At 49.3% G+C, this 14,735-nt stretch overlaps 1 protein-coding gene and 1 long non-coding RNA gene across 2 annotated transcripts in view; one reads left to right on the forward strand and one right to left on the reverse strand.

Moving 5' to 3' along the window:
- Positions 1-5,073: 5,073 nt before the first annotated feature.
- Positions 5,074-8,249, forward strand: LOC134471204 (uncharacterized). Its single transcript, XR_010040515.1, has 4 exons — positions 5,074-5,140; positions 5,401-5,530; positions 6,317-6,355; positions 7,876-8,249. It is a non-coding gene; the product is annotated as an uncharacterized LOC134471204 (long non-coding RNA).
- Positions 8,250-11,421: 3,172 nt separating this feature from the next.
- Nwd1 (NACHT and WD repeat domain containing 1) overlaps positions 11,422-14,735 on the reverse strand; it is a 28,546-nt gene continuing 25,232 nt past the window's right edge. The window contains exon 18 of the mRNA XM_003464247.5: positions 11,422-13,836. Coding sequence (XP_003464295.3) covers positions 13,544-13,836 — 293 coding nt within the window. The 3' untranslated portion in view covers positions 11,422-13,543. The remainder of the gene's footprint in view (positions 13,837-14,735) is intronic.

Below are 14,735 nucleotides of genomic sequence, written 5' to 3' on the forward strand. Positions count from 1 at the left end.
GAAGTTAATGTGTACATTTTTTGTACATTTTCAAGTCACCAAAAGAAGGTAGCCAGGTGGGTAGTGTATACCTGTAATCCCAGCAAGGGAAAGGCTGAGGGAAGAGGATCTCTGTGAATTCCAGGATGACCTGGGATACATAATTGACCAGCGCAGCTCCAATGAACAGGAGACAGGAGACGCTCTTGTGGACGACAGTTAACTGCTAGTTTATTTAGGTGGGCTCTGGTTTATATATTCGGCCGTGACCAATCACAGGCTGCCACAAGGAAGCAGGGCGGGAATGGGATGTAGGCTCCGGCTACTATATCCAGCTGTGGCCAATCAGGAGTTGCCACAGAGTATGGAGTGAGCACGAAGTGCACACGGGTTGGCTAATTTAAAGAGGGACGTAGCGCATTGCGGAAGCTGGCGTGGTCCTTAGTCCCGGGTGGGGTATGGTATGTTGAGCGCCTGCGCCCAACATCTCCCCCTTTCTTTATAACTGACGCAGGGTCTCCAGAGGTCGATGCCCCTCGTGAGGTGTCACGCTGCAGTCATGACAGTGCCTCACTACTCGTTGGTGCTCTTTTGGAGGGGGCGGGAAATCTGTTTTATGAGCCCAACCCGCGTGCTCGCCAACATGGGGACCGGGGTGTCTCCTGGCCAAGGACGACACCCCCTGCGATGCTTTGCTCCACACCTGCGTCACAGCATGGTGAGCCATGCTGCCGGGCTTTGACCAGATTCCATGATCAGCAATGCTTGTTTGATACTTTGTCCCTATTCCTTTGTCTGCGAATCCGACAGAGCAGAAGTAGACTGCCGAATGCGGCAAGTGTAGTTATGGTAGCCAGAGCCCCTGTTCCTGCCCATTCCTTTATGAAAGCCAATTGGAGAGTTGGCCCGAGCTGGATCACAGGAAACTCGTCTGAGTCCGCCATAACTGGAACCGGTGCGAACTGGAGTACCTGCATAACAACAGCTGAAAGTGTACTGTTATCCCAACATTATAACATACAACAGGTTGCGGTGGAGCAATTTAGAAAAGTAATTGGCTGCAAGGACCGTACGAGATGCAAGAAGGAGGGGAAAAGGAGGCTACTAACCAGGGGAGTTGGTCAAGGTGCCATAGTTAATGGGAGTTGTGGGTATACTTGCTTGGTCTGGCTTGTGAGGCTCCTGTTGGTTCCCCTGTTCTGTGGTTGACGTTTCCTCTGGGTCAGGGTCTGGTGGTTTGCAGGGACGTATCAGGCGTTCCGGGACCCAGACAGGTTCGCTGCCTTCTTCCTGCGGGAAGACACAGACCACCCCTCTCGCCCAACTAAGTACTGGACTGGGGCCTCTCCACACCCCATGCAGGAGGTCTTTCCAGCGTACCCAACCATGTTTGGGTGCGACAGGGTTGGCATGTAGCTGTGCTGGCGTGGATCCTTGTGGGTTGATGTTTACAAAATTGTAAGTGAAGAGGGCGAGATTTAGTCTGGCCCTAGGTGTCATGCCCTGGGCAATACCCTCCTTTTGTTTAAACAGAATAGACTTGAGGGTTTGATATGGCCTAACTTTAATTGCTCTTGAATAAGTTTGGATGCGGCTTCTGTTTTGTCTCGTGGTAGGGCCGTCAACAATGGCAAGCCCCAACTCCTGCCAAGTTAACGAACTATACCTGGTGCTGACCCAGAGCAGCTGTGAGCTGCTTAATGAGCAGCATGGCTGTCTCTGCGTCTCCAAAAATTCTCCCTGCTGCCTCCATCATGCGGGCCACAAAATCTGAAAAAGGCTCGCTCAGGCCCTGCAAAATTTTTTTCAAGTGGCCTGAGACTTCTCCCCTAGCCGAGACCCGTTTCCATGCTTGTATGGCTATTCTATTTATCTGTGCATACACCTCTTGTGGAAATCAGCTGGTTATTGAGATACTGCCCTTGTCCTAATAACATATCTACGTTCCAGGCGGCCTGATTGTTCTGGGCATTAGCTTGGGCCTGTTCTGTGGCAAGTTCAACATTCCAAGCTTTCCAATCAAGATATTGGCCTGGGCTGAGCACTGCTTTGCACAAACTGGCCCAATCAGCAGGTGTCATGGCATTTCCTGCCATGGCTTCTACTAGGGACAGGGTATATGCTCCATTAACACCGTACATGGTGCTGGCCTCCTTAAGATTCTTTATCACCTTCATATCTATAGGCAGGTGGGCTCTGTTTCCCTGAGCATCTACAGCAACCGGAAAAGCCTGGAGAAAACGGCCCAGGCCTCCTGGGTCCTCTCTTTTGACTTGATGCCAAAGGTCTTCCTGGAATGTCCCAGGGGACGTCTGGACCCGTTGCGGACAGCTACATAGCTGATGGCAGGGTCTCCGGTGAGCATGATAATCTGGCGGGTCGGGAGGTAGAGCTGTAGGACTTATACAGGGCGGCCCTGGGATCCCGTACTCACTTTCATTGACCCATTTACTCTGAGAAATCCTGCGTTGCAGCTCATTTATGGCCTCAGAGTAAGGCCCTCTCGACTGCGTGTGTGTGACTTCCCCTCTTTTGGTGGTGTCTGCATCCACCATTTTGTATACTTCTTCCTCCCCCTCATTATCTGACGAGTCCTTTGTTTCTGAGTTGGGTGAGGTCACCTCGCCTACGGCACTGGACTCACGAGATTGCTCGCGGGAGGATTCTGCCTGATGGTAATCAAGCGCCATGGCGCCAGCCCTTATATGGTCACGACAAGAGGTGTCTGCAAGGCAGCTTCTCACTACTGCCCAAAGGGGTCTGACTCCTGGCTCCAAGAGGCCATTTTCTGCTGCAAAGTCAAGATCTCTCCCTAATTTATCCCAGCTGGGGATGGTAATGGACCCCGTGGGACCAAACCAAGGTGCTACCTTATCGACCTGATCGAGGAAGTTTTGAATTTGTTCTTGTTTCATTTGTAATCCCTTTTCTCTCAGTAAGTCGCTTAAGGCGACTGACAGTGGCTGAGTAGCCGTGTTACCCATGTTAACCGGAATTTCAAGAGTTTCTTTTTATTTTTTTTTTTTTCCTTTTTTTTTTTTTTTTTTTTTTTTTTTTGTAACAGGGACAGCTTAGTCCCCGCGCCCCTTTACGGCGCCCCCAAAACCGGCCTCTTTACGGCCCCCGGAACTCTCTTTACGAGTTCCTGACCCTTGCGACGCGTCCGCCCAAGGTTGCCCGATAGCCCCCGCTATCCGGCCCTGCAGCCCCCGCTGCCTGTTGCGTAGCCCCCGCTACCAACGTTGAGCAGTTTAACCTGTCAGCCCCCGCCCGCCAAGTAGCCCCCGATATTGGCGCTTGACGGTTTTACCTGTTAACGCTCTGTTCCATCGGAGAGAGGGTCTCAGCTCTCCTCGTACTGTCGGAGAGAGGGTCTCAGTGCTCCGGGCCCCCCGTACGGGCCACCAGTTGACCGGCGCAGCTCCAATGAACAGGAGACAGGAGACGCTCTTGTGGACGACAGTTAACTGCTAGTTTATTTAGGTGGGCTCTGGTTTATATATTCGGCCGTGACCAATCACAGGCTGCCACAAGGAAGCAGGGCGGGAATGGGATGTAGGCTCTGGCTACTATATCCAGCTGTGGCCAATCAGGAGTTGCCACAGAGTATGGAGTGAGCACGAAGTGCACACGGGTTGGCTAATTTAAAGAGGGACGTAGCGCATTGCGGAAGCTGGCGTGGTCCTTAGTCCCAAGTGGGGTATGGTATGTTGAGCGCCTGCGCCCAACACATAATGAGGTCAAGGCCGGCAAGATGCTGTCTCAAAATGCAAAACAAAAACTGGAGTTCTGAGAGGTAGGGGGAGAAAGAGAGTGCAGGATAATGAAACAGCAGGCAGGGGATGAGTTAAGGCTTTTGGCCTTAGCATGGGTTTGGAGCAGACACTGCTTTCCCCATCGCTGCACTGCTTGCAAGGAAGGGGTTGGAGGAGCCAGGAGGTGCAGGGAGACTGTTTCATCACTTACGCAAAGCATGATGGGCGCTGGGTAACAGAGCGAGAGAAGGGGCAGGAAGCAGCCAGAATCCAAGGCTCCCTGCCCAGAAAGGGCCTGCACCCTGTCCTACCCATGGCTGCGTGGGAACCAGGTATTCTGCAGTCTGCAGTCGCTCTGCGCAGAGTGTGGTCGTAGGCAAGCACCAAAAGCGCATGCGCTATCAAGGCGGTGCAGGTGGGGTCGGTGCACAATGCCACCTCCCTCAGGGGTGCGGGTTCTGTTCCGATTTAAGCGTTCACTGGGTATGAAAATAAGATTCTTCGGTTGCTCTTTCTTGAGACAGCATTTAGCAAGTGGAAAAGAGGGGATTAAGCTAGGGGTGGAGGTGGCACCGGTTCCAGAGTGCTGGGGACCCTTCTAGCGATCCCAGGTTCTTCTCCTGAACAAAGAACTGGACAAAAAACCCACAAAAGATAGCGAGGTTTTACACTTATTAAGGAAAGGAAAGACACTTTGCAGGGCGAATGTGAGCCAACTGGAAGTGGAAGAAGCAAGGTCTTAAGAGTGAGCCACCAGCTGACAAACACAGAGGCCACACCTCCATCCTCAAGCTGACAGGGCCAGGCCAGCCTATCAGAGACCCGCTTGAGTACTCCCCAGAGCAACTCAAGATAGCACTCTCTGATTGGTTCCAGGAGCAGAGTTTGGATGCTTGTCTCCTGGATCTCTGTGATTGACAGGTCACACCTGCTTGGCCAGACAGCTTGGCCAAGCACTAATCTCCTGCCTCAAGGATGCCTGTCACAAGAGATATTCTGGAGGCTGAGGCAGGAGAATTGAAAGTTCATGCCTGCCTGGGTAATACATAACAAGACTTCAACTCAAAATAAGTCCAGTAAGTATAAAGGCTGAGGCGTGCTCAAGGTGTGCCTCAGTGGCAGAGCTCTTGCCTGTAGGACCCTGAAATCATCCCCAGCACTAAAAATAAAATGAAAGATTGAAAGGTCCCATTTGGAGGTTATGTAGTCCTCCCAGGTGATGAACTTTGTTTTTCTGGGTTTTGTTTTGTTTTGTTTTGTACCGGGGATTGAAGTCATGACCAGGCACTTACCAGGCAGGCACTTATGCCACTGAGTTAAATCCCTGGCCTACAGGTGATGAACTTTGAATCCCAAATTTCTGAAGTATGGAACTGTGCATCCCTGGGATCAAGACCTCCCTCCAGGTATGCACACTGGCTCAGCTTTCAGTCGCCATAGCAAGCATCCAGGGTAAATCAATTTACAGAGAAGAAAGGTGCATTTTGGCCAACAGGTCCGCAGCTCTGAGCCATGACTAGTTGGCCCTGTTGTTCTCACCGGCAGTGAGGAAGGGAGGGGGAGAGGAGCAGATCCCAGAACAGCTTCCGCTTGGGCCTGGGAACAAATAAGAGGAAGAGCCAGGGTATCACTAGGCCCCCCTGATAATCTCATTTCCTCCCAATAGACCCTGCCGCTTAAAGGTCCCGCCAGCTCTCAACAGCATCCTCAAACTGGGACCTGGCTCCTGGAGCGTGAAACTTTGGGGTACACACTGAACCGCCATCCAAACCATAGCAGGCACTCTGCTGGAAGAGGTGGGGGCACCCTGCTGGTACATTTAAGGTCCCAGGGGAGCTGATTTTAAGTTGATAAGCAAAGACAGTATGCCCAGTGGGCCTGGCCTAATCTGGCATCTAAAGAGCCTGGAAGTCAGGACAAGAAGAGACAGAAAAATGCTTTGAAGAAGGATCTGACTGTTTTGCAAACTGCCCAAGTAAGCAGGGCATGATGGCATACACTTGTCATAGCAGCACTCAGGAGGCTGAGACAGGTGAATCATGGCAAGTTTGAGGCCAGCCTGTGCTACATGGAGATATCTTGCCTCAGAAACAAAAATAAAAACAAAAAATTCTCAAGGAAAGGCAGTCCCCTGGGAGCTAAGCCCCTCATCCAAGGAGCTGGGTTCTGCCTGCAACCTGAAGGAGCTTCCGGCAGCCTCTGTACTTCTCAGTGAATGCCTGTGCAGCCGACCTGCACCCACCCTCAGTCCAGTTAAGCCCTGCCTTCAGGGTTTAGGGGATAAGTGCACGGGTTGTTGTTGGTGGTGGTGGTGGTGGTGTCGGTAGTGGTAGTAGGGTTTTGTGTGTTTGGTTTTTTGAGACAGGGCCTCACTATGTAGCTCAGGCTGACCTTGAACTCACTATGTAGTAATGCTACACTCAAACTTGTGACAATCTTCTTGCTTCAGCCTCCCAAGTGCTGGGATGACAAGCATGTGCCACCACATATGGCTGATAAGTGTATTTCATTGTAAGTGATTTGTTATGCAGAGATAAATTAGTACACCAGCTTGGTACACTGACACACATTTGTAATTGCAGTTACTCTGGCAGCTGAAGTGGGAGGATTTCAAGTTCCAGGTAAGTCTGGGAAACCTGGTGCCTTTGAAAGACCCTGTTTCTGTATAAAAAATAAAAAGGGTTGGGGATGCAACTCAGTGTAAAGACCCTGGAAGACAAAGGGTGGTGGTTACTTTTCTCATTGCTGAGATAAAATATTCAACACCCAGAGTCAAAGGAGGAAAAGTTTATTTGGCTCACAGATGGTAGAGGTTTCAGTCTATAGCTGGTTCCAAGGCAGAGGGGCATCACAGAGGAGAAACAGTTCATAGAGGGCAGAAGGCAGCAAAGCATCAGAGTAGTGAAGAAGCATCGGGGTAACAGCAGCCTTTCTGGCCCTGTAGTCTACCCAGGCTGCACACCCTTAGGGCAGGCAGCACTCACACCGAGTGGCCTCCCCATTATCTGCTCCCAGGACTATGCCAAACCAGCCGGTGGACTAAATCACACACCCTTGATGCTGGCATCACAGACTCTAGATCCAGAAATCTCTGAAAAGCCCCACTTATGACTGCAGGAGGTTATGGGCAGATGGCTAGATACAAACCATAACACAGAGAGACAGAGCCAGAGAACTAATATACCTATGAGATATCCTTATAAAATGCCAATCTGGAGCCAAGTGCAGTGGTGTATGCCTGTGATTCCAGCACTCTGGGAGGCTGAAGCAGGAGGATCTTGAATTGACCTCCAGGCTGGGCAACTTAGTGACTTAAAAGACTTTGTTTTACAATACAAAACATAAGGATCTGGGGATGCAGGTCAGGGCGAAGGCCCTGGGTTCAGTCTCAGTTGTGCAACAACCACTATGAAGTTTACCCAGGGACAGTGATTTGTCAGTGGCTGTTCTCTCATGATAACAACTCTCTCGCCCTGCGTGGTGGATGGCAGAGACAGCACGGATGTGGCATGGAGAATCTTTGTGCCTTCCATTCCATGAATCTAAAGCTGCTCTGTAAAAAAATGAAGTCTCTAGCCAGGTGTGGTGGCACAGGCCTGTAATCCCAGCACTTGGAAGGCTGAGGCAGGAGGATCATTGTGAGTTCGAGACCAGCCTGGGCTACAAAGTGAGCCCAAAGCCAGCCTGAACTTACATAGCAAGACCTTGTCTCAAAAAGACAAAACAAAACAAAAACCAAAGTCTATTTGAGAGCTTGTTTGGAGGTCCTCATGGGAGCACAGTCTCATATCCTTGGTGGGCTCCTCTTCAGCAGAGTGTGCAGCTCAGGAAATGGCGCATGAGGCATGGAAGAAGGGGACACCTGCCTGGCCAACACAAGCAGATCAACCTGGGCAATCAATGTAGTGACAGATGTCACAGCCCAGTCACCCACACACCCAAAGAAATGAAATCTACTTGAAAACAAATGTTCAAAAAAAAAAAAAAAAAAGAAAGAAAGAAAGAAAGAAAACAAATGTTCACTTTGAATTGAGTTAGGCCTTAAGAACAATGACTGACATTTTTAGTTTATTCTTAATTTTTCAGCAAGGACCAGACAGTCAGTGTTTGTGGCTTTGGGACAGTTCGTTCTCTATCCTAGGTATTCAGTGATTCCTGGACAGCGCCTCCCTGAGCTCTTTTGGCAAACCCAAATGTCAAATTGCCTGCTTTCTGCGCAAGCCCAATGGCTCCTCCGATCAGCTGTCAATACATCATTTTGCCCGCCCCTTCAACCCCGCCCACTATCAAATTCCAAATAAAGTCCCCTGTCTGGAAGTCTGGAAGCTTCTAGCGGGTGCCTGAGTCTGCAGCAGCTCTCCAGTGCCCTCAATCAAGGGCTTTTCTCATCTGCTCTCTCTTTTCTCTCATGCCATGGAAGACCATTCAGCTTTGCCATTGAGGCAGAAAGGTAGCTAGCTACATGCAGCACCTACGGGCAAGCACAGCTGTGTGCCAATAAAACTTTATTTATAAAACGAGAAGGTGGTTTAAAGACTGAATCCAGACAGTGTCTCCGTAGGTCCCTGGATGACTGGATGATGGGGGGGAGGGGAGGATCCAGGACAGCCAATCGAGATGATGCTCTGTGCAGGCACCCTGCCTCCTTGGTTTTTGCACATATTCTTTGCCAATGGTCCTGCCTTCCTTATTTCCCTGTGTCTCACTCCAAAAAACAAAACAGGGGGCTGGGGATTTAGCTCAGCGGCATAAGCGCCTGCCTTGCAAGCAGGCAGTCATGAGTTCGATCCCTGGTACCGATAAAAACGAAAAAGACACACACACACAAAAATAAAAATAAAGAAAAAGAAAAAAAGAAAAACAAAACAAAACAAAAAACAAAAGGGCTGGGGCGTGGCTCAGTGGTAGAGCATCTAGGAGGCCCTGGCTCCATTCCTGGCACTGCAAAAGAAAGGGACACAGAAAAGAAAAGAAAGAGAAGAGAAAAGAAAAGAAGAGACGAGGCGGGTTTGTTGGTGTAATCTGTCAATCCCTGTTCTAGAACATAAAAGAACAAAACACAAACATCTGCATATGTCCAATCACAATGTGCAGAGCCATCCCGATTGTATTCTAGTTTGAAAGCAATAGCTATAACAGATGTTTGGGGGCATATGAGGGACATTTCATGCAGGAATGCCTATTTAAAACTCTTAAATCTGGGCATGTTGACACAGGCTTGTCATCCCAGCACTCAGAAGGTTGAGGCAGGAGGATCACCTAAGTTCAAGGCCAGCCTGGGCTACAGAGTGAGTCTAAGGCCAACCTAGACTACATAGCAGAACCTAATCTCAAACAAATAAGTAAATAAATAAAATTGATATTTTATCATGCATTTTATTTATTCAATTTATGCATTCAATATTTATTTATGGCCTTTTTGAGACAGAATCTCACCATATAGTTCAAGCTGGCCTTGAACTCACTTTGTAGCCCAGGCGGGCCTCAAACTTGCAGGGATCTTCCTGCCTCAGTCTCCTGAGTGCTGATTAGAAGCATGTACCACCACAGCTGGCTTGCATTCAACTTATGTTTTCAAAAATAAGATAATAATTATTTTTCTTGCTGGGCGTGGAAGCCAGGGCCAAGTGCAGGCAACGCAAGCACTCACCATTGTGCCATCGTGTTGATGACTGTTTCCCTTGCCTCTCCAGTTGCATGCCTGAGACAGGTGTTCTCTGAGTCTGCTCTAGGCCCAGGCCTCAGTACGGGGACTGACAGAGGCATGACAATTGCTGCTTCTCAGTGCTGAGCCAGAGACTGAGTCAGCTTTCTGCTACTGTAACAAAACACCTGAAATGCCCAACTGAAAAGATTCACTTGGGCTCAAGATGTGGAGGTTCAGTCTATGACCATTTGCTCTGCACCTCTGGGGATATGGGGAGGAACACATCATGGTAGGAGACCCAGGAGCAGGGCTGGAAAGAATAGCATCCTACAGTCTCTCCAAGGTCATACCCCCAATGACCTAGCTTCCTCCCATTGGGCTCCACTTCTTAAAAGTCCCACATCTCTCCCAGGACCAAGCCTATAATGATGTAACATTCCTTCTTCTCACAGTGCAGCTTTGCTCTGGAACCAAGGAAATAGTTGTGATAAGGAAACAATAGAAGGACAGAATATTCCAGTTGCTTTGGGGCAATTCAGTTTACTTCTGTTGCTGGAAGTAATTGGTCAAATAGTCAAAAAGTGCCCTATCTTGAGTGGCCCATTCTATAGCCATGAGAGAGAAAGGAGGGGATGGAAATGACCATGCTGTCACTACTGTGCTGGTCTTGGGAGACCTCATGCAGGCTCATCTTCTCCACAGCACAGTGGTGGCCAAACATCCACAGCAACTGTTACGTTTTAGAGCATAAGCGTCCCCAAAGGCTCTTGTGCTGAAGGCTTAAGCTCCAGCTGATGGTACTATTGGGGTATGATGGGTCCTTTAAGAAGCGAGGCCTAGTAGGAGGAATTGAAGTCATCAGATGTGGCCTTGAAGGGGATATTGGGACTCTAGCCCCTTTTCTGCTCTCTCTTTTTCTGTCTCTAACCTTCCTGGCCTCCATGAAGTGAGCTCCTCTGCCTTATCTCCATGCCCCTACATCATGAAATTCAGGTCCAAACAACAGGGCCATCAAGCATTAACCAATCCTGCTGAAACCGTGAGTAGAAGCAAACCTTTCTCCTGGTAAATTGGTATCTCAGGCATTTTGTCATAGCAACAAAAGCCAACAAACAGAGCAAACCAAACATCATCAAATGAAAACTCCCTGCCAAAAAATAAATCCAAGCAACTATTTATAGTATTTTATTAGTAAAAATATCTTTCCTGTGTACGATTAGTATAGTCACAAGCTGGGTAATGTCATTGTGGTCAGGGATAGCCCAGGTTCCCATGTTGGTCCCACAAGATCACATCATTAGGGATGTCAGCACCTCCCTGTGTGAGCCCCTGCCAAATGGTCTCACCATGGTGGAGGTGCCTCACATGTATGTTTCAGAGGTATTCCTGTCACAAAGGCTATGTGACTGTGTTCACACACAATGATTCCTTGCCCATGTTGAGAGGCATACAGTGATTTTAAAAGAGATGAAATCTTATTTCATCACAGCATCCACTTTATTTCTGTATGACATACACTCCTGAATCCTGGAGAAGGGGTCACAAGGGATTTTTCTGTTATGCTGTTTTTGTTTTATGAAGGCTCCATTTATAATCTACATGGGTTCTTTAGGTAAATAGAGATGATAGAATAATCCTAAATTAGCAATCCCCACCTCCCTAAAAGATGTTGCTTTGGCTATGGCTTGATTGAGTCGAATTAATGATTGAATGGGTACAGAAACCAAGGTACATATATGACAGAATATTATTAAGCTATAAAGAAGAATGAAATCCCAACATTCACAGCACAGTGGATAGAACTGGAAGATCATTATGTGAAGTGAAACGAAGCAGACAGAGACGACCTTTTTCATACACGGAAGCTAAAGAAGTCGACCTGAGTGTTCAACCGTGATCACAACATTGAGAATGGGGGTTGGATCAATGGAGACTGAATTTCATTAGTGTCCCAGCCTGCAGGTAAGTCCACAGAGACCCTAGAGGGAGAGTGGGGATGAAAAGGAAACAAGAGATGCAAAGAATGGAGACAAGACGGAGTCCGATCAAGTCTTGTTTATTCAAGGAATGAGTATCAAATATTAGGGTACTGGGGAGGAGAGAGTTGGGTTCTGAGACATCAGCAGGTAACTTAGCAACAGTGGCAAGACTGAGGGTTATAGGTTAATCTAGATTTTCAAATTTTCAAATTTCCCGCACTCGCTCATAAGGCGGGCTGATTATCATAATTCCTGAATAGGCCAGGCCAAACAAGCTAGGTAGGCAAGGTGCTGCTTAACTACCAAACTTAACTCCTAGAAGGAGTTAAGGTGGTGCGGCCTGCAGATATAAGGTGGCAGCCAATTACAGGTCTTCTCACACATTAGTGCATACTTTATGCTTATCATGCCAAAGCCCATTAGTAAGTACAATTAATACACGTTAATAAATATAAAATATAATTTAAAAACCTAAAAAAGCTCTTGCCCAATGCCCCTGGACATCATTTTGAAAGGACAACTTAATTTCGTTTTCAGTCAGGGCTGAGATTGAACCCAGGCCTTCTACACATTAGAAAAGTGTTCTAATCTGAGCTGCATCTCCTGTGCTTTTTAAAACTGTTTATTTTCAGACAAAGTCTGGCTATGTTGCCCAGGCCGGCTCAGACTTGGGATCTTCCTGCCTCAGCCTCCCCAGGAGGTGTGTGCCTCTGCACTCAACCAACTGTTTTAACAACCGTTTTTAAAATGGAACGAGACCAAGATATTTGTAGAACTACCCTGGCCTGCCTTGGAGGCCTGGTTTGGGAATGAATGGATGAGCTAGTAGTCTCATCGAGCTCAAAAGCTTTATTTTCTGGGCTGGGGTGCGTCTTGGACCCTAGAGCCCTTCCCTAGCCTGTAAGAGCCCTGGGTTCCACTTGGTTCCGTGAAAAAGCCTTTTTGCAGGGTTGCATTTTGGAATCTCCAAAGGCTACAGTGGAGGCAAGGAGGGATTTGACTGGATGGTTTGAAGCCTCCTAGCATTACAGCAAAAGCCTCAAGGCAAGGGGAGCCTCTCAAGGCTGCTGGCAAAGAGGAAGAGGAAGCTCTGTGTAACTGGGCGGGAACCGCAAGGCTGTCCCACTTACATGGGTAAACGGGCCAGCAGCAGAGCAGAGACACACGCGCATTCTCTGCTGCTCCCGAGAGCCTGCAGTTTGCAAGCTGTAACAGCATTTTATCCTGCAAACTAGGGCTGCAGAGACTGGGGACGCGAGAACTGTAGCATGCTTATCATCTTAATGCCAGCGCGAGTCCTGCGACCAGCTCACGCACTGGTGATAGGCAGGGTCAGTCGCGCACCTGAGTCCATTGCCAATTTTTACAAACGGGAACCCGTGGTGGAAAGTCTGGCTTTCCGGCGACGTACACCAGGAACCAAGCGCTGACAGTAGGGCGCTACAGCTGCGATCCTCCACCCCACCCCCTGCGCAGTAATCCGCCTCCCTGCAAAGGCTAACCAGGACAAACCAGGCCCTAAGGATCGGAAGGGACGGCTCCTGGCTGTCACTCCTCAACGTTCTCACGCCTCGGCCTTGGGACCTGGAGTACCCGAGTCACCTCTGCACGGCCAGCGCCTGGGTCTGCAAAGTGGACCCAGTGTCTGACCTCCGAGCAGGAGCCGGTGACTGGGACCCGCCTCTACCTGCCTCTGCGCCTTCGCTGACCCAAGAGCTCCGCGGTTCACGGCTGGTCTAGCCTGTCTCCCACTCCCGCACCCACTCCACTCCCTATCAGCACCGGAACAGCAACCTTTCCCCTTCCTAGCCTGCTGTGATTTTTTATTTTTATCGCCAGCCCAGGGGCGGAAATTGGATCAGGGTAGCCAATCAGAGTGCTGCATTCTCACAGAGCAAGGTGACTGGTTCAAGGACGCAAATTCAGCCAATCGGAGCCAATTGGAGGCGGGACGAGCCGCTAGCGGCAACTCTTAGGAACCGGAAGCACTTTATCCCCTTACCTGGAGCTGGCAGGGCCTTGGCCTGCATATTGCCAACCAGGAGCTGCAGGTCTGAGAATGGCCCTTATGGGAAAGAAAGGAAGGGAGAAACAGAAAATGCTCGGAGGTCATGGGGCCAGATGTCCTCCAAGAAAGTCATTTTCTGTGCTGCAGGCAGTCTGAACAGGACTGACCTGTGGACTCACACAATCAGGCAGACCTGGGAACGCTTGTTGGGCTTGGGCTTCCTTCCCTGGGCCCCTTCCGACGAGTCCTGCAGGGCACCCGCCGCCAGCTCTTGTCTCTGCCTGCATTTGACCCTCCACACTGCCTTCTGGAAGTTCCTTAGCGGGTACTGCTGTGAGGCCCAGGAGGCTGGGCATTGGAACCGCTGCCGGAGGATGTAACCATGGCTTGTGGGGGCAATGAAGCCATTGGAAGTGGGGATGATTCTGGTCACTACTGCATGAACAAATTGGCTGGCCAGCAGCGTGCCTGTTGGGTGAAGACAAGAAAGCTAGGGTACAAGGGTCTTTGCTATACCCCATACCAGCATGGTGTCACAAGGAACCTTCCAGGCTGCTCTTCCCTTCATCTTTAGAATGGGAATTCCCTTGGCAAAACCTACCTGCATAAGGGAACTCTGAAGATTCAGAGATAAACTGCAGATTAGATTCCTTGTATATGTCTCTGACCTGAAGGGGGTCAGTCAGTGTCATTATTGGAGGGAGAGAAGGAAGGGAGGTTATGAACCAGGTCAGGATGGGCTTTTAAGGCCACAGTCCTTAGACCTTGGCTTCTGAACTGTCTGTGGCTGACTAGTGTCTTAGCTACATTGTGTTACACTACAGGGTGTCAGTATATTGGCCCATGCCTGTCATTCCAGCACTCTTGAGAGGCTGAGGCAGGAGGCTGGCAGGTTTGAGCCCAGTCTGGGCAATTTAGTGACTTAGACCCTGTCTCAAAATGAAAAATTTAAACAGGAATGTGATGTAGCTTGGCATGAAGGCTCTGGATTCCATCATCCACACCACAAAAGACATACAATGGCTACAAATCTAGTTCATAAACTATGAAACCAAGTATGTTTTATCCTGCTACATTTAAGAAGGTGCCTTCAGAAACACCTGGAAGGTCAAGTTCAAACTTACAGCTAGAATGTGGCATGGGACAGCCAGGCCTCTGCCATGTGTGGCTCAGCAACCTTCTCCCACTTTGAGGGGCTGTATCCATGACCAAGAAAACCCCACGAACCCTCCTCAGACACGCAGACCCCTTTGCAGCACCCACAGCCACTTCCTTCATGCACTCCCTTGAGAGGCTGCCCCTGGGGAGAAGCCTGTGCAGACCATGTGTGGATCTGTCATCATAGAAGTCAGGGGTCCTCCTTCAGG

The sequence above is a fragment of the Cavia porcellus genome, unplaced genomic scaffold (assembly GCF_034190915.1).
Source record: "Cavia porcellus strain 051 isolate PalLab524CR breed Dunkin Hartley unplaced genomic scaffold, mCavPor4.1 scaffold_17, whole genome shotgun sequence".
Taxonomy (NCBI): Eukaryota; Metazoa; Chordata; class Mammalia; order Rodentia; family Caviidae; genus Cavia; species Cavia porcellus.